Source organism: Salpingoeca rosetta (assembly GCF_000188695.1).
Source record: "Salpingoeca rosetta unplaced genomic scaffold supercont1.21, whole genome shotgun sequence".
NCBI classification, from domain to species: domain Eukaryota; class Choanoflagellata; order Craspedida; family Salpingoecidae; genus Salpingoeca; species Salpingoeca rosetta.
Window position 1 is genome coordinate 6493 of NW_004754913.1, and position 19705 is coordinate 26197.

General features: G+C 57.6%; 6 protein-coding genes across 6 annotated transcripts; 2 read left to right on the forward strand and 4 right to left on the reverse strand.

The window, feature by feature from the left end:
• Positions 1–1207: 1207 nt before the first annotated feature.
• On the reverse strand, positions 1208–1809 carry PTSG_07996 (uncharacterized protein; the record flags this gene model as incomplete). Its single annotated transcript, XM_004990960.1, has 3 exons — positions 1208–1367; positions 1584–1634; positions 1777–1809. The coding sequence occupies 3 exons, from the start codon at positions 1807–1809 to the stop codon at positions 1224–1226; spliced, it is 228 nt and encodes a 75-aa protein (XP_004991017.1). The 3' UTR covers positions 1208–1223.
• Positions 1810–3249: 1440 nt separating this feature from the next.
• PTSG_12668 (uncharacterized protein) lies at positions 3250–5093 on the reverse strand. Its single transcript, XM_004990961.1, has one exon. The coding sequence runs from the start codon at positions 4977–4979 to the stop codon at positions 3303–3305; it is 1677 nt and encodes a 558-aa protein (XP_004991018.1). The 5' UTR covers positions 4980–5093; the 3' UTR covers positions 3250–3302.
• Positions 5064–6878, reverse strand: PTSG_12669 (uncharacterized protein). The gene is made up of 2 exons (XM_004990962.1): positions 6071–6878; positions 5064–5705 (listed from the first exon to the last, which is right to left on the reverse strand). The coding sequence occupies exons 1-2, from the start codon at positions 6860–6862 to the stop codon at positions 5331–5333; spliced, it is 1167 nt and encodes a 388-aa protein (XP_004991019.1). The 5' UTR covers positions 6863–6878; the 3' UTR covers positions 5064–5330.
• Positions 6879–6922: 44 nt separating this feature from the next.
• PTSG_07999 (uncharacterized protein) lies at positions 6923–9099 on the forward strand. Its single transcript, XM_004990963.1, has one exon. It carries the CDS (start codon positions 6977–6979, stop codon positions 8924–8926), a length of 1950 nt encoding a protein of 649 aa, XP_004991020.1. The 5' UTR covers positions 6923–6976; the 3' UTR covers positions 8927–9099.
• PTSG_08000 (ubiquitin-conjugating enzyme E2) lies at positions 9015–17370 on the reverse strand. The gene is made up of 18 exons (XM_004990964.1): positions 16984–17370; positions 16512–16724; positions 16228–16380; positions 16044–16091; positions 15625–15773; positions 15225–15429; positions 14523–14993; positions 13685–14178; positions 13322–13496; positions 12702–13000; positions 12416–12490; positions 12025–12204; positions 11301–11737; positions 11001–11070; positions 10673–10807; positions 10377–10517; positions 9931–10197; positions 9015–9551 (listed from the first exon to the last, which is right to left on the reverse strand). The coding sequence occupies exons 1-18, from the start codon at positions 17234–17236 to the stop codon at positions 9213–9215; spliced, it is 4104 nt and encodes a 1367-aa protein (XP_004991021.1). The 5' UTR covers positions 17237–17370; the 3' UTR covers positions 9015–9212.
• On the forward strand, positions 17336–19572 carry PTSG_08001 (uncharacterized protein). The gene is made up of 7 exons (XM_004990965.1): positions 17336–17806; positions 18117–18181; positions 18324–18381; positions 18491–18531; positions 18670–18775; positions 19057–19157; positions 19332–19572. Exons 1-7 carry the CDS (start codon positions 17374–17376, stop codon positions 19479–19481), a joined length of 954 nt encoding a protein of 317 aa, XP_004991022.1. The 5' UTR covers positions 17336–17373; the 3' UTR covers positions 19482–19572.
• Positions 19573–19705: the final 133 nt, after the last annotated feature.

A 19705-nucleotide genomic window follows, 5' to 3' on the forward strand; every position in this document is an offset into this window, starting at 1 on the left:
AATCACAAGCAGACACAGCATGAACGACATGCACACAGTCACAGTCACACGCACATGCAAGTGCAACGCACCGTGAGGTGGCATCAGACTGCCTGTCAGCGTGTGTGTGTGCGTGTTCACACACGTGTGTGTGGGTCGATGCAGCCCATCACCCCTCTCTGTGTGTGCGTGAGCCAAATGCATCCATAGCAGCAGGGAGTGCGTGTGAGATCACAACACCTACCACAGCCACGTCCACCTCTCTCTCCTTCACACACACACACAAACACACGCACCCCCACAGCAGTCAAACCAATTGATAGAACTCACCCAAACTCACGGTGCCAGCGTGCCATGGGCCTGTGCAGCACATATGTGACCCTCACCGACCGTGGGCAACGCCTTGCATGCCTTTGGCCCTGCACACATCCATGGTGTGGGCGGTGCTGTGCATGTTCTCTGCTTGCACCTGTTCACCATCACACCATCACCCACCACACCCCACACAGTCCATGGAACCAAACGAAACCACCCACAACAGAACCGCCAGTGAGTGCCCGTCACAACGCGCACCCTCTCCCTCCTCTCCACCAACCCTGCGCCAGCCACGCACACGAACAACGCAAACCACCACCACCCACTCAAACACACACAAACACGCACCTTGATTCGTGTTTTCGCCTGCTGGTTGTTTGTGTGTGTGATCTTGTTGGTTCGTGTTTGGGCGATTTGTGGAAGATGCCACAAATAATCGCCCACTGCTGCGTTTGTGCGGCAACTGCTGTTTGCTTTCTGCGTTTGCTTGTTGAAGGGCGGACTTGCTTGCTTGCTTGGGTGGTTGGTTTCAATGAGACAAGAAGCAGAAGGAGGAGGAGAAGAAGAAGAAGGGGAACAGCACTGTGTGTGTGAATGCAACACAGGCTCACAGGCCTTGCAGGCTGGGAAGGGAAGGGGAGAAGAAAGGGGGGATGGAAAAGAAGAAGAAACAAACACACGCACACGCACACACACAGCTGTGGACAGCATGCGCCCCCTCTCCTCCCCTCCCCTTCCCTTCTTCGCTTCCTCCTCCTCCCTCCTCCTCACAGTCACAACAGACAACCAACAGCCACAAAGGGCTGGAAGAGAAAACAAACAAGGGGGAGGAGGCAACAGCCACCCAGCCAGATCGCCATGGAAGAAAGAGGCGAGGCGATGGAGGGGCGGGGGGAGGACACTGTCCACCAACACACACACACACACATCTATTGGGAGCCCCACGTCTTCTGTCCTTGCTTTCCCTCCATCCTTTCCTCGGCCTGGGTTGACTTGGGTTGGTTGAGGTGGCACAGCTCGCCATGGCGTGGCATGCGTGGATGTGGGTGTTGGATGTGGATGGGTTCCTCTCTCTGTGGGTGTGAAAAGGGGGTGGTGGGAAACAGTGGGAGGGGTGGCAGCAGCAGGAGAGGAAGAAGCAAGGGGAGGGCGGTGGATGTGAGCATGCCATGCATGAGTGAACAACAACTACACACGAGGTGGAATGATGATGATGATGTGCTTGGTGTTGTGCATTGTTGTGATGGCACAAGCACACAAAGGTCAATCACAATCACACACACACACACCTCGGCGTCGATCAACGCGTCTGCCTGACATATGCGCACACGCACGCACATCTGCAGTCACGCACACACAGTCACACATGGCATCGCAGAGTGAGACAGCGCACCATGCACACGCATGCACAGCAATGCAACCACAACCACCACAACCACTACAACGACAACATCTCCTCATCTCCATGCACGGTCACATGACCAGGTGCTCAACCGTGGTGGTGATGATGGCCATGATGAACGCCTTCCTCCCCACTTCCCCTCAACCCCCTTCCACCAAAACACACACCATTGCGTGCCCTCACCTCGTGCAGCGTGTCGCTGTCGGCGTGGTTGATGGCGATGCACACACATGTACACGCACGCACGCACACACGGCCGTGTGTGTTCCCAGTTGAGATGAGCAACGGAGAGAGAGAGAAATGGGCGACACGACACGACGGCCAGTCAACCCCAGCCAATCCAATCCAGCGTCCACCGCAGTGTGTTGCCTGCTGCAGTCATCATCACAATCACACACAGGTGTAAGGAAAAGGAATGAGCCACTGATATGTGTGTCATTGTCATGCGATATTACCACCACATGATATCACGTGCATGTGCACGCGCACCCCCATCCCCCAACCAACATCACCCGCCCTTCATCCCTTCCCTTCCCTCTGCCTCCTTTCGCTCTGCACTCCCACGTCGCACCACCACCACCACCACCATCACCATCACCGTGTCACCTCCCCCTCCCCCTGCTTCCCACCACTCCACATAACCCAGCCCACCAACCAACCAACCAACCGCCAACGATCATGCTCACCTGTGCTTGATGCAGCCAGCCAGCCAGCCGATGTGTCACAGCGAAAGTTAGAAAAAGGAACCGCAATCACATGCCACGGCCACCATCGTCATCGCTGATGGAGCAGAAAGAGGAGATGAAGGGGAAGAGTGGTGGGCACGGGCCGTGTCCTTCCTTGTCTTCATCGGCGCAGCCCCAAACACGGTGCACAGCGCACAGGCACACGCACGGCCATCATCACAGCAGCAGCAATCAGCAGCGAGCTAGCCTGCCCTGCGTGCCTGTGAGGCAAGAAGAAACCAACCAAAGACGAACAACACCAGCCGGTGGTGGTGAGAACAGGAAAGGAGGGACACAAGGGACCACGCATGAGAATATGCAGCATGATGTGGGCAGGGTGCATCACCTACACACAAGAACAACGAAGCAAGCACCCAACAAGCAAGCAAGCAAGCACGCACACAACACCACCACCATATCCACCACTGCTGCAATACCTGTGTTGGCCGCTGTCTCGATCACGCCTCCACAGCTCCACATCGCATGGGGAAGGCTGATGATGATGATGATGACACAGAGCAAAGGGGATTGGTTGGGAAATGAGGAAGGGAAATCGGTTGGGGAGCCCGCACAACGTCCGCCTGAAGCCACGCAGACACGCAGACACGCACATTGAGTTGTGTGATTGATTCATGTGACACACACATGTCAGTGCAACCACCCACAGCCAATGACTGCTCTGGTGTGTTGGCATGCATGTGTACATGCATGCGTGCAAGTATATAAGCTCGTCAGAGTGATCAAGAAGCTCCGCAGCTAAAGTCGGCCCTCACGATGCCTAGCGACACAAGAGCGCTTGATTAAACGAAAGACGAGACACACACACACACACACACACACACACACACACACACACACACAGAACCATAGTGCACGCCTGCTCAAGCGAGTGCGCGGATGAGACGTCGTGTGCCATATGCAACACCAGCAGCCAGCGCTGCGAGCGCTACGCCTGCTGTGATGGCGGAGACGCGGGGGTGTGCGACGGCTGCCCGTGTGGTCGCAAACGCCGTGTCACGCAGGAACAAGGCGGTCGGCGAGCTGGTGAGGAGGATTTTGGCCGCGTTGTGGGGCGACTGTCGTGCCTTGCGCCATGCTGGTGCCGTCTGTGCAAAGAACTGCTGCAAAACACCTTGTACATCGACCGGGGAGGAGGAAGATGCGTCTCCCTCGCCATGCCCTCCTTGGGCTGCAGATTGCACCGCGCGGGACAGCATGCTAGCAAGCCCGACGCCGTCAGACAGCGCCATGCTCGCGCCATCGCCGCCAAACTGGCTGACGGGGTGGCTGGCGTCGCCGATGAAGACGACGCGGCCGCGCGGTGGAACGCAGGCACCATCGCGACACATGCGCACGTACGACGAAGGTGCCGTGACGGCCTGTGTGATCAACGCCTCCAGCTTGTCGCCATATTCAGCGGCAGCCCCCAGCGCGCGGGCCATGAGCGCCTCGTCGTGGCGGAGGGCGTCGTGTGCGTACAGGGTCCCCTGTTCTGAGGGGGGCGTGGGGAGCGCGAGGGCGACCAAGACGCGGTTGTCTCCTTCATCAGCAAGAAACAGCGCTGTACCTTCGCGGCCGCACACGAGGCCGTGTCGGCGGTGGAGCATTGGCGGAAGCGCGGCGTCCATGTCGTCGACGTTCACGGTGGCACCAACGATGACGGTGTCGAGGACATCTGCCGTCCACTCTGGTTCCAGCATACGACGGACTGTCGATCCAACGCCATCTGCTGCCACAAGCACGTCGCCCCGCAGCGCCGAGCCGTCCGCCAGCGTCACATCAACGCACTGTGTTGCGGCCTGTGCTGTTGCTGTGACACTGCTCAGCCTGTCTTGGTTGCGCTTGTGGCTGAGCGCCTCAATCTGCTGTAGCCCGGTTACCTCTGCGCCAAAGCGCACGTCTGCGCCCAGTGCCTGTGCTCGCTTCAACAGCGCCTGCCAGAGCACAAATCGGCTGATGCGAATGCCAAGACGACGGGCGTTGGCGAGCACCTCGTCGGATGCAATCACTTTGCGCACATGCCGCTGCACGACCTCCGCCAAGACGGGGCCTTGGGAGACTGTGGCCAAGGACCGCAGCTCTTCCTCCATGCCAAGGCGTGCGACCGCATCCACACCACCCGCGTCGGCGCGCAGCGAGAGCGAGTGGCCCAGCTGCGTCTGCATGTCCTCTGGAGACGCGGCTCGCTCCAACACCACCACCACCTTCTTGGCTGCGTGGGCTGCATTGCGGTTGGCTGTCTCCTTGGGTGCCTGCTGTGTGCTCTCCTGTGTGCTCTCCTGTGTGCTGTGCTGCGTGCTGTGCTGCGTGCTGTGCTGCGTGCTGTGCTGCGTGCTGTGCTGCGTGCTGTGCTGCGTGCTGTGCTGCGTGCTGTGCTGCGTGCTGTGCTGCGTGCTGTGCTGCGTGCTGTGCTGCGTGCTGTGCTGCGTGCTGTGCTGCGTGCTGTGCTGCGTGCTGTGCTGCGTGGTTTGCGTCTGCTCGTCCTCCTCCCCAAGAAACGCGCAGGCAAAGGCCAGGCCGCTGATGCCGCCTCCCACAACAACAACGGTGGTGGTCATGGCAGGTATGGTGCAAGTTTGTTGGGGAGGGGGGTCGCTGTCTGTGTTCGTGGTGGTTGGTGTTTTGTAACAACAATGAATGAATGCCTGACTGGGTTTATTTTTGGCAAATGCTGGCAACCATGTGTGACATGACAGTGTGATGTGATGTGACATGATGTGATGTGTGACAGTGTGATGTGACACACCACGTTCAAGCATCGAACCAAAACAAACAAACACACACACACATACACACATACACACACAGCCACACGAGGAGATATGCCATGGTGATACATTATTACATGACCACGTTCAAGCAGCAAAGAGAGAGCAAATCAGAGCAAATGCACACACACACACACACAATCAGAGGTTGAGGGCGTAGAAGTGCTTGTCAAAGGAGCCAAAGAAGACGAGCATCTTGTCAGAGGAGAGGCGAGGGCCCATCGGCACAGGGATCATGCCCCCTGCCTGGAAGTCCCATAAGAGCTCGCCAGTCTCCGGCTGGAGTGCATAGAACATGCCGCGAAGGGTTGCGCCATAGATGCGTCCGCGCTCCTCGTCAAACACAAACGGGCCGAAGAACTCCTTGGGGTTGGGCAGGTTGGTCACCTCCCACTTCACTGCACCGGTGATGGGATCAGCGGCATACGCCGTGCCGTCGAACCGGCCCACGACGACCATGTTCAAGGCCTTGATGTGAAGCACGGTGCCACCCACGCCCTGGTGCTCCCAAAGAGCCTGCACGCACATGAGTGATGGTGACGGTGAAGCAACAATGCAGAGACGGAATGAACAAGCGTGAATGGTCGCATGGAGGGGGGAGGGGTAAGTCCACAGATGTCTAACAGACCTCTCCACAAACACACTCACACTCACGCACACACACTCACACTCACGCACACACACTCACGCAAACGCAGACGCAAACACACTCACGCAAACACACTCACACACACACACACACACACACACACACACACACGCGCACACACACACACACACACAAACAATCAAACACACACACACACACACACACACAAACAATCAAACACACACACACAACAACAACACACGCACACGCACACACACACACCTCCCCGAACCTTGTTGGAGGTGGTGTTGAGGGCGTAGACAATACCGCCATGACGAAGAGAAGGGTTGTCTGGATCAGGACGGAAGCAGCTGAAGAAGAGGATGCCGCTCTCATTGTCCATTGCTGGCTTGGTGTGCGAAGAGCCACAGTGCTGGAACTTGCTCAGGACCTTGCCCGTGCTCACGTCCAGCTTGTACATGAAACCGTCGTTGGCTGCAATCCAGATGGCGGTGCCGCTCGGATCCACGACAGGCGAGTTGTTCACCTGGTCGCCAGCGTGCTGGGTCCACAGCAGGTCGCCAGTGGTGGCGTTGAAACACCTCGTCGTGGCGTCCTCGCTGCCCTGGAAGCGGCGCCCTGCGTGGATGAGCGGCGACGAGTACGCCTCGCACTGGCGGTACCACTTGGCATCCCAGCACTTCTGTGGCGGGGGCGTGAATGCCCACACCGTGTTTCCCGTGGCCGCGTCCAGCGCCGCAAACGTGTTGTTGTCCGTGCCAACGTGCAGGAGCCCGTCAACAACAACAATCGAGTCGCGCATGCCATTGCGCCCAGTCCCCATCGTGCGCGACCACACCACGTTCCCCGTCGCCGCCTCCAGCTTGAAGATCTTGTTTGCGGGCTCGTTTGTGGCGAAGTACACGTGCTCACCCTCAACCCAGGGCGACGACATCACCGGCGCCGGCGGATCGGGGGCCACGCGGTACGCCACGCGCTCATCGCCACGCACCATCCCTGGCGCCACTGCCACCACCACCAACACCGACACCAACAAGAACGCTGCGACAAGCATCCTCATCATCACGGTTGAAGAAATTTCGCTGAAAATGCCCACGGATCCTCCGCACCCAACACACACACACACACACACACACACACACACACACACACACACACACACACACACATCACACGCATGGTTTGGAGTTTCAGCCGCAGCACGTCAGAGGAACGGCTTCCGCTGAGAAGCAGGGAGTCTAGGGACAGCCGCATGGCGTCGACAACAGCACCGCCGTCTGCTGGACAAGGCGAGAACAACGCCTCCTTGGTGGCATCCAACGCCTCTGCTCCAGCGTCGCCATCCTTGTCATCCTCAGCATCATCCTCAGCGTTTGCCCTGTCATCATCATCAACCGCGCACACCGGCACTGCTCCCGGCACTTCGTGCTGGTGCTGGTGCTGCCCAACATGGTTGGTGCACAAGCTGTTTCTGAGCAAGGACTGGTGGTCTGTTTGGATCAGCTTCATCATGTTCGTGCCCGTCATCGCGGTGACGCTCAACTACCACGTGGACGCCCTCACACCCAAGAACTGGACGTCCAGCCCGCTTGACGCGTGGACGTCAACCCCCCAAATTGTGGGCTTCACCCTCGTGCTGGTGTGGTCCATTGCGGCGATTACGTTTGCGCTCTCCACCATTTCATGGCTCTCGCGCCACAAGCTCGGGCGCGATGCCGCGGAGGCGTTCTCCCTGCGCGCGTGCGTCGGTCGCAACGTTGCTGCCATCGGCTGCGTGTCGCTGATTGGCCTCGTCGCGCGCTGGCTCGGCGAGCAAGCGTCCATCGACCGCTACGGCATCACCTTTGAGGTGTGGGCGCTCGTCTTCGGCATGCTCATCTCCAACTTCCGCCTCATCCCCAAGTGGCTCGAGCCGGGCAAGGAGGGCGAGTTCTTCATCAAGGTGGGCCTCGTCTTGCTGGGCCTGGACCTGCGCTCCGTGGCCGCGCTCGGCGGGCCGGGCCTCCTCAGCAGCTGGGTGCCCACGCCCATGGTCATCGTCGCCTCCCTCCTCTTTGCGTTCCTCGTCCTCAAAATGGGCAGCGAGCGCTCGCTTGCCTTCATCCTCGTGTGCGGCACATGCATCTGCGGTTCCTCCGCGGCCACCGCCATCCACGGCTGCGTTGGCGGCGAGACGGAGGTGCTCGCCCTGTGCATCGCCATCATCAACCTCTTCACCATCCCGCAGATGATTGGCCTGCCGTACCTCGCCTACTACGCCGGCATGCCGCTCAAGGTTGCCGCCGCGTGGCTCGGTTCCTCGGTCGACGCCACGGGCGCCGTTGTTGCCGCGGCCAGCGTGTACGACCAGCTCGCCGACGTCTCGTGTGAGGACGGCAGCGGTGACGGTGGTGACGGCACGTGCGCGGTCGACGTGGCCTCCACGGTGAAGATTGTGCAGAACATCCTGATTGGGCCCGTGGCCGTGGCCGTATCGCTGTACTGGATCAGGAGCAACGCCGCTATGGCAAAGACGGAGCAGCAGCAGCAGCAGCAGCAGCACAATGGCAGCGGTGGCGATGAACTGCAGATGGCGATCGTGGAGAACGGGAACGGCACCACGGCCACCGCAAGCGACAAGGACAACGCCAACAGTGTCGGTGATGGCGATGGTGATGGCTATCGTGACGATGGTGCAGATGGCGTCGGCTCAATTAAGTTGATGGATGGCGAGGATGCACGTGCACAACCACGCGCATTTGGCAACAACAACAACAACAGCAGCAGCAACAGCAACAGCAGCGGCAGAACCAACAGCAAGTGCGGCAAGCAGAGCATTGCGCTGCAGCTGTGGGAGAAGTTCCCCAAGTTTGTGCTTGGGTTTCTGTTTTGCTCCACGATCATTACGGTGATCAACGCGTCTGTTAGCGACGAGGAGCAGGCGTCGCTCAAGGTTGGCGTGCAGGCCGTGTCAAAGTGGTTCTTCTGCCTGGGCTTTGTCGGCATTGGTCTGAGCAGCGACCTGCGCAAGCTCGCAAGCAAGATGCAGGGCGGCAAGCCCATCCTGCTGTACGTGCTCTGCCAGTTGCTTGACCTCCTGCTCAAGCTTGGCTTTGCATACATCAGCTTTGATGTTATTGATAAGTAGTGCTCGTATCCCGTGTGTGATTAGATTAGGCAACGAGAACTGTTGTTTTCACCTATCTGCGCTTTCTTTGTTACTTGTCACTCATGCGTGGTGGTTGTTCATTCATCCATCCATTCATTCGTCCATTCATTCACTTTTACCACGTAACGAAACAAGAGAAGTGTGTGCAAGCATCTCAACCCCTGCCGCTATGGCAAGGAAAAGGAAGTGTCAGCAACACAACACAACACATCGCACACACACGCACACACGCACACGCACACGCACACGCACACAACACAAGAGTCTATGGCTGCTTCTCATCTCCGAGTGCCAGCAGCTTCGCCTCCACCTCGTCCAGCAGCTGTGGAATGACGTGCAGCCGCTGCCGCTGCCGCCGCCACGCGCTGATCTGACGCCGCAGGTGGTGCCGGCAGTTGGTGAAGTGGAGCGCCACCACCTCCTCGAATCCGCGCGGCGGGTGGTGCAGCATGTCCAGGATGCCGTAGCGCAGGGTGCCCTCAAGCACGCGATCGTCGTCCAGCTCCGCCCGCTCCTCATCCTCGCGTGTGTTCTGCGAAACCGTTGCGGGCTCGTTGTACATCTGCTTCGACACAAACATGTGCGTCTGCAACGCAAGCAGCACCTGTGGCAAAAATCAAGGAAGAGGGGATGAGGGAGTGGCGTCAGGGGTGGTGAAAGCGACTAGGTTAACTGGGGCAACATTGAACCATCGCAAGTACGCATTGTGCGTGCATGTGTACGGACGCAGAGTACCTTTGCATACACACGCACATACACGCACAAGTGCACGCATACACACAAGTGCACGCATACACACATGCACGCACACACACACATGCACACACACACGCACGCATACCCACACATACACACACGCACGCATACCCACACACACACACACACACACACACACACACACACACACACACACACACACACACACACACACACACACACACACACACACACACACGCGCGCGCGCGCGCACACACACACACACCTGGTAGAGGTTTGAAGACTTGGACCACTTTTCGCGGGTGTCTGCAGCGTGCCAGGTGTTGAGGAGGCTGAGGCACACGGTGCCGTTGTTGTACAGATTTGGATTCATGCGAATTCGACCGCGGCCGTTGGTGAGAAACCGCACCTGCGGCGGCTGCGATGGGTACTGCTCCGGGATGAGAATGTCAAAGAGGAACAGGCCGTAGGCATATGGGGTGTTGGGCGGTCCGCTGATGAGCGCACGCACGAGTGGCAGCCGTGCCTCGTCCTGGACGATGGTGATGATGTGATGAAGACGATGGTCGTGGTAGGGGTGAGTCAGGTGGAAGACAGTAGCAACGGTGAAGTCGTTGGAAATACCGTGAGGGAATTTGCAGCATAGCGCGGCACGACGCAGGTACAGTACAAGGGCAAAACAGCCCCCAGGTGACTGGTGCGACCACGTACGGCGCATGCGAAGATGGCCGAGTCGACGTGGATGGGGATGTTGCGCGTCAGATGTTTGAGTTCGCGCATGAGCGAGCGCGCCGTCTTCTCCGACGGCGACGAGGACACGCGCGACGCAAACACGTGCTCCGTCGACCCGTCCTGTTGGCGAGGGCAGGTGGACACGGTCATGATCACCAGAAGGCAGAGAAGATGGTATGAAAGAGGTGGACAAGCACGTGGTCCGGGTTCATGTGACATGGATGGTGGTGATGGTGGCAACAGCGCATCCCAGCATTCGGGGCGCGGCAACGCACCTCGAGAGCGAGGTTGGTCATGGCGAACACGTGTGGCTTGAGCGCGGCTTCGTAGCCGCTCTCCTCGGCCGCCACTTCCGCATCCGTTGGCGGCGGTGCGGACACAACAGCGGCGGTGGGGTCTGACGACTGCGGCTGGCGTGGCCGTGGAGTTGGTGGTTTCGGTGTTGATAAGTGGGTGTTTGAGGGTGGGGGGGGGGCAACGGGTTGCGATAACGATGCGTGAACAGCAGGAGGTACTTAGCAACAAAATCACTCGTACACAATCGTTGCAACGTGCAATCGTTGCACCGCACACACAAAGACAGACAGACACACACTCTCTCACTTGTTGGCCTGCTGCGTTGATCTTGAGGGCAAACGCCTCCAGCGCCGGCATGTCAATTGTCTGCGTTTCCCTGCAAGATTGGATGAATTGACGGTAAACATGAGCACATTGATTGGCCGAAAATGAACACATGCACACATATGTGCACTCATCGACACACAGACACCAACACGCAGGCACACACGCACACGCACACGCACACACACACACACACACACAGACACGCACACACACGCACGCACGCATGCACACGCACACACGCACACGCACACACACATACACACGCACGCCACCAAACACCTTGAGCGGACGAGGTCGAGGAGGCTATGGAAGTTCGCGAGCGTAAACTCGTCGTCGTCGGCGAGGGCGCGGGCGAGGCGGTGCTGTGCCGCCGCCGGCAGTGTCACGGCCGCATTCAGCACGGAGATGGCAACGGCACCAACGTCAAATGCGCGCGCAGAGGTGTGGTGGACAGAGAGCTCTGCGCGGCGCGGGGAGGAGAAGCGGGTGGTGACGAGGGTGATGGCGGAGGCAAGGAAGGCGAGCGGCTGGCGACACGTCGCCGCAGCAACAACATGGTCGTCGTGGAGGAGGAGGGAGAAGAGGTCCATGTACAGGAGGAGCGGGGTCATGGCGCCGGAAATACGGGCCGCGTTGTCCTCAATCAGATAGCGCGCGCGCACGCGATCAACGGCCGCTGTGGAGGGATTGGACACACGCTCCTCCGCAAAGTGGACCTTTGGGATGGCGGTGGTGATGATAATAATGTGAGGTGTAGCGGTTGATGATGATGATGATGATGATGATGATGATGATGATGATGATGATGATGATGATGATGATGATGATGATGATGATGATGATGATGATGATGATGATGATGATGATGATGATGATGATGATGATGATGATGATGATGTTGTTGTTGTTGTTGTTGTTGTTGTTGATGGTTGGGAAACATATCGTGAGTCACAACCAAACAAGTGGGCACACACGTGTCCAGGTTGCGACGCAGCATTCCCACCTGCTGTAGCAGAGTGATGTTTGAGTCGAGAGCGAAGAGGTAGGACTGAAGAAGCGAGGTGGAGAATTCATCCAGCAGCTGCGACGAGGCGCTGGCCAGGGATTGGCGGTGGGCGGGGACATTTAGCAGCACGTTCATCAGCTTGACAAGCTTGGCCTTGACTGCGTACTTATCAAAGGACTGCGGCCAACGAGAAACGCGTGCATGTGCATGTGCATGTGCATGTGCATGTGTGTGTGTGTGTGAGTGAGTGAGTGTGTGTGTGTGTGTGTGTCAGTGTGTGTGTGTGTGTCAGTGTGCGTGCATGAAACCAGCAAACAAATCAAACACACATACACCCTTTTCTCGCCCACGGTTGTCTCATTTCCTGTGCCGCACCGGTTCCGCTCACCTCTCGATCGACATCGAGCCCGACAATGACGTCCAAACCGCGGAACGTCGCCATCAGCGCAGGCAGCAGACCCGCCTGCAAGTCGGGGACGTTGCAATGAAACGGCGCGCACGCAGGCGATGAGGCGAGGGAAAACACACACACACACACACACAGTGTCGCTCAATGTCGCACAACACTCCTCTCCCCAAGACACACACACACATTCTCACATCAACACACAGACACACACATACACACACTCCGCCACACTTTGCCATGCCCTGCTCCTATCCCCCTCCCCCACCTCCATGGTCGGGTGATTGATGAGCGGGGCGCCCGTGGCCTCGGAGATGTACATGTGCGCCTTCGTTGTCGGCGCATACGGCACGCGCGCATCAATGACGAGGGCGTGCAAGATGGATGCAAGGTTCCCTGCCATGATGGGCAGGTCGGCGCTCTGCTGCAGCAATGCCACGGCCCAAGCCGTGAACTTCTCCATGTCTTCAGGGGTGAGCTGCTTCATGCCTGCAAGCACGGCGTCGGGGGAGTGGGCGATGGCAAATTCCACCGCCTGTGCTGACACGCGGCTCAGCACCTCCACACCTGATGACTCCACGGACGAAACAAAAATTACACAGGGGTGGTGTGAGCTGTTCAAAAAAAATTAAAAATACACAGATTGGCTCATCTCGTCGAAAAACGAAAACAAACATCAACAGTAACAAACAGAGATACCAACACGCGTGCGCGCGCACACACACACACACACGCACACTCACACACACACACACACACATGCACACACATGCATACACACACACACACACACATTTATCCTGAGTCGGCACAACCACAATTTTCTCCCTTCCTAACCCCCCTCCCTTCCTTCCTTCGTCACCACTCCACACGTCTGCATGACTGCACCTGCGCCGCCGCGGTGGAGGGCGGTGTCGTCGCAGAAGCGGATGAGGGCGAGAAGACAGCACTGTACAAGCTCCGAGGTGAACCCGCCAGCCAGCAGCTGTTGCCGCCACGCAATGTGGTGACGCGTCAGCCGCGCCCGCAACACATCCCGCTCCGTCTGAGTCGTCTTCGCTTCCTGATCAAGGGAACAAAGCGCAAAATAGAGGGAGGGAGGAGGGGGTGACAGGGGGTGAGTCGTACACCAGCCGTGGCCATATGTGTCGACATATGCGTGCGCGCGCCTGTGTGTGTAATAGAAACGAAAGAACCGCGCATAAACGTGCATGCACACACACTCCTCACACAACCATGACACCTGCTTACCCGCATGCGCATTTCAAAGACGGTGGACGTGTGCTTGAATGCGTGGAAGGCGGCGGGAAGGGCAATGTACAACGATGACAACCACACAGCAACAAGCTTTGTTGCGTGCGTCTGTGTCTTGGCATCGTCGTCGTCGTCGTCGTCGTGATTATCAACAGCATCATCATCCCCATCACCACCATCGTTGTCGCCACCATCCTGCTCCCCCTTGTTCCCGCTGCGTGCCCGCTTCGCCTGAACAAACGGCGGCAGGAGCTGTGCATCCACGTGCTCCCGCATGTACGCGTCCGCATATGCGAGGTTGACGAGCGAGGCGCGGTCTGGCGAGCACAGAATCGGTTTCGCCAGTCGCAGGGCGACGTGGGCTGCGTTGAGGGCCGGGCCGTGGCTGGACGACAGCCGTCGCTGGAACGTCGCGTCAGAGAGCAGCGTGTGGTCCGTGTAGCGAAGGCGGTAATCATGCTCAGCATGCATTCGCGTCAGCAGCATGATCACTGCACAACGACAATGTGGGATGCGATTCGTGCGTATGAGTGCAGTTCGGGTGGGTGAGTGCGTCTGTATCGTGAGACCACACTGACCAATACACGACACAACACAACACAACACGACACAACACAACACGACACAACACAACACGACACAACACAACACAACACAACACAACACAACACAACACGACACAACACAACATGACACAACACAACACGACACAACACAACATGACACAACACAACACAACACAACACAACACAAGGCAACACAACACAACACAAGGCAACACGTGCACCATCCCATCATTCCGTCATTGCGCCGTCGCTATCAATGCATGACCCACCGTCATCCCTGTACGGGAAACGCGTCTGGCCGCCCTTGCATCGTGCCATCCCAGCAGCGGTTGTGTGCAGGAAGTTCACCACCGCAGCCTGCAGTGCCATCAGCGGCTGCAGCACTTCCTCGGGCTGCGGTCCGCGCCGCACCTTCGCCAGCGCCGCCGTCGCCGCCGTTGTCGTCATCTTCTCTGCAGAAGCGTGGAGCGGGGACACGAACAGGGGCGAGCACAGCAGCTGCACCACCTCAGATGCACCTGCTGATGATGATGATGATGACGACGACGACGATGATGACGGGGCGAGGCAAGCAGCGAGGTCGGCGAGGAGGGTGTGGGCAAAGACGGAGGAGATGCGGGCGAGGGAGAAGCGAGCGAGGTCAAGCATGTTGGCGTCCCATGTGCGGGCGGTGTTGAGGCCACGCAGCGGCTGCAGGGCCGTGCGGAGCAGCGACACTGCACACTCCTGCCGTGTCGTCTCTGGTTGCGTGGATAGCGATGGAGATGACGAAGGGGGGAGTGAGGGCAGGGATGTTACAAAGTGGTGGACAAGGCGGTGACCAGCACTCACTGCAGCAGGAGAAGGAGTCATCACACGCACACAGACACACACAGACACACACAGACACACACACACAGACACACACAGACACACACACACAGACACAGACACAGACACACAGACACACACAGCGCAGCACAGCGCCGCACCATCAAGCGGGGCAATGAGATCTGCGACGACGGCTGGTGATCCATTCTGGCCCGTGCACACATCCAGCACAATATCCCACACAGTCCCACCGCCACCGCCGCTGTTGCTGCCGCCGCCACCGCCCATTGCCCAGGCGGGTAGGTCTGCTGCACCTACAGCGGTGCTCTGGACCAGCTCCAGCCGCACATCGTCTCCAGCGGCCTCCTGCTCGCAGTGGTGGTGATCATGGCGGTCGTGGTGGTGGTGATAGTGATGCAGTGGCGGTGAGGGTGAGACATGACAGCGACACATCACGGTTGCTGTCGTATTGACGATGCTCAGTGAACCAACGTCCCCCACCCCACCGCCACCACATTCAAACACGCACAATCCACCACCCAAGATGCATGCAGCGACCACCTTGAGGCGCGTGATCGCGTCTTTGTCGACGTCCTCTGGTCGCTGCTCGCGGGCGATGCGATTGCACACGCGAAGGGCAAAGGCGAGCGGCTGGCGTGCGTCTGTTGCTGCGCGGCGGTACGCAGACACCACGTCCACAGAGGTCGACTCTAGTTGTTGAAGGAGATGGATGGGAGGAGAGGAGATGGAAGGTGGTGTGGGTGTGGAGGAAGCGCGATGGAGAAGGGATGAACATGAGTGGCAATGGAGTCCCACACGATGAGCCACACACACAACACACACACATACGCACACACACACACACACACACACACACACACACACACACACACACACACACACACACACACACACACACACACACGCACGCACGCACACAAACGCATTCACAAACGCATTCACAAACATCAGTGCGGTACCGATTGGAACGCCGACGATGGTGGACAGATATCGCAGGCGTCTCTTTTCTGGGGTCCACACATTCAGATACAAGGTTGATGAAAGAAATGAGTATCGAGTTCGACGCAGCAGTGCTGGCGTTGATTCAAAGTCTTCCCTTCTCACTCGCAACGTTGCTGCACTCAGTCATACACCCTGACACACCTGCAAGGGCTGCCTTGACCTCAGCCTGCGCCTTGGCGGCTGCCTCGGGCGTGACAGCTGGGCGTGCACGTTGTGCTGTCGGTGTCGTCGTTTTCAGGGGCTCTTGCTGCATGCTTCCCGACGTTGGGGAGGCTGCCACCGCAAACTTCCGCCCTGATGTCACAAAACACACGCACAAACATGACATGCGTGCGTCAACGTACAAACGGGAGTGTCGCGCGCGCGCGCACACACACACACACACACACATACATCACATCACACCCATCACACCAAGTGCTTACGTCGAAGCTCGGCGGGAGATGGGCGCTTTCTCGGTGGGCTGCTTGCCTCTGGTACAGCTCGTGGTTGCTGTGCGCTGCTACTGCCAGCGTCATCTTTCACTGGACGGGACGGCTGCCCCTGCTGTTCCTGCACGGGTGACCCTTGCATTGCCGGAGTCGAGGTTGTTTTGTCGTCTGGAACGCCAAGTGCAGACAGCCTCTGCTGCCGTATATCTGGGGGAAAATGCAGCAAAATATCAAAGACCCAAAGCAGCGACAGCCAGTGTTTCACGCGACCATGAACAATGCGCATTTGCTTGCAGTCACGAACAAAGCTCCTCAGAGCAGCCCACGGCGTGACCCATGTCGGATATGCATACAGGGTTGCACTCACGCCAACACACACACACACGCACATTTGCACACACACACACACACACTTGCACACACACACACACACACACACACACACACACATGCCTTTGGCGCTCACCGCGGCTTGTGGGCTGTGCTGGTTCGCGGCTGTGTCGACGTTTGTGAGTCATGATCCAGAAGACCACAGCAATGGCAACAGCGATGCCTGTCGCCACCAGCACTCGTGGATCCTCTTGTGCTGCTGTCACCACGTACTCTGCACCGTCAAGCACTGTCCGCGTGAGCGTCTCCAGCCACTGTGCATACGCGCTGTTGTCGCCGTTGTCGCTGCTGTCGCTGCTTGTGTCTCTGTCGGGAATGGTTCTGCCCATGTTGTTTGTCGTCGACAAACAAACAAGCAGCAAGCAAGCAAGCGAGTGTGTGAGAGAGGGTGAGCAGGGTGGTTGTTGCTCAGCCGGTGCGCGCTGCAATTTATCATGTCGTGACGGACATCGACACAACCGCAACGATGCCATCAGCGCTCGATGATGACATGCAGGTGTGTGCGGGAATGGGGAGGCCGCGATATGGGTATGTGAGGGCAAGAGACCTGAAGCAGTACCGCAAGGACATGAAGAAGTGGATGGACTCCCTCCCGCACCCACCCACACAGCAACAACAGCAACAACAACAACAACAACAACAACAACAACAACAGCAACAACACTGGCAGCGGCATTGGCAGCAACTGCACGCACAACAAGAACAACAAGAACAGCAACTCGAACAACAAATTGAACGGCTAGAACAACAACTTCACCAGCAACGGCAGCAAGAACAACCACAGCAGCAAGAACGACAGCAGCTTGACAACGCGATTGCGCGGCACCAGCGAGCAATCCGTAACGCTGTCGCTGATCTCACGTATCGGGTCCTCTTCGCAACAATCATCCGCAATCGAGGTACGACGATGTCACGATGAAGGTGTGACGTCTAACTGCTGCTTATGCCAGCCTGACCTTCCCGAGCATCACCCTTGTCGCTCGCATGCACACACACTCACTCTCTATCTGTCTGTCTGTCTGTCTCTCTCTGTCTCTTTCTATCTTGTTCTTTCATTCCCTCGTTCCCCTATCCCCTCGTTCCCTCATCCCCTGGTTCTCCCATTCTCTCATTCTCTCGTTATCCCGTTCTCTCACACGCACACGCACACACACACACACACACACCTGCACGCGTGCTCTCTATGTCGACATTTTGTGCACGTGCCAGCGTCAATATGGAGACGGGTCTTAGCTGAGGCCGTGGACCTCGTCTTCGTCGCCTTCCTGACCATCGTAAGTGCATGTCTTGTTTCCATTGCATGTGTGGCTTCCATCGTGGTCATCTTCGCTGTCATCCGCTTACCTGCCACATGTTGTGTCGTGCCACATCCGTTTACTCTCATTTCCCACCATCACCACCACCCACCATCATTAGAGCGTTGCCTCGGTGCTACATCTTGACGCCTTTGACACGTCCGTTCGCTTCAACCCAAGTGAGTCCCAGTGTGTGTGTGTGTTTGGATACATTGCATACATCTTGAATCTGTTGCATTCACCATCTACGGCTCACTTTGTGTTTTGTTCTGGTCACCGCATCACCAGCCATTGCAGATCTTGCGTTTGTGCAGCCCCTCGAATACTTGGTATGCAGGCGCGTGTGTATGTATGTGTGTGTGATGCAGTAGAACACACTCCATTGATTGCACGTGAGCGCGTGAAGCAATGGGCACACCACAACGCATTGCTCTCCATTCACCTCCCTGCACACATGCCTGTTTTAGGCGCAAGCGTGGAAGTTTGCTCTTGTAGACACTCAAGCGAACATATTGGACATGGATGTGAATGTGCATACAATTGCCTTCCTCTCCTGCTACTTGGCATACCACAGTAAGACAAACCGCAGTGTGTGTGCGCGCGCTCGAGGGTGTGTGTGTGTGTGCGCGCTTGAGGGTGTGTGTGTGTGTGCGCGCGCTTGAGCGTGTGAGTGTGTGTGTGCGCGCTTGAGTGTGTGAGTGTGTGTGCGCGCTTGAGTGTGTGTGCGTGTTTTTTTGATTGCATCTGAAGTGCACTTAACGGCACAATCAATCTCCTTCTCCGCCGCACACACACACACACACACACACACACACACACACACACACACACACACACACACACACACATGGCAGCGCTGTACATCTGGTGGCTCGGGCGCACCGCGGGCATGTTCGTGACCAATCTCGTTGTCGTCCGCTTCACGGGAGCAGTCATCCTCCCCGCCATCCCACTCGTACGCTCATGGCTGGTATTGTGCTCCTGTCACCGATCGCCGCCTCCTTTTCAGTGCAGGCTCACCACTCAATGTCTTCTTGCAGACCTTCCCTTCTCTCTCCTTCCTTCATTGCATGTATCCTTCTCCCCTGCCAACTCACCTACAGCCGCCACCCACCATCGCCACTCGCAGGCATTTGCGCTCCTGCACACATTGACCAAGTTGCTGTGTGCGATTGCAATGCCACTGCTTCTCATTGTCGCCCCGCTCGCCGGCCTCTACCCGTACGCGCACGACACCATCGTCGGCTGCCATGTCGTTGTCGCCAGGCTCCAACGATAGCATTCACACATCCACAGTCACAGTCGCACGTTCACAGGGACACAAACACACACACACACAGACATGGACACACACACACACACACACACACAGCCATGGACACACACACACACACACACACACACACACACACACACACACACACAGCCTCTCGCGCCCGCGTTACTCGAGCCGTTATATCCTGAACGTTTTATTCATGTGAAACAAAGGACAAATACACGCAT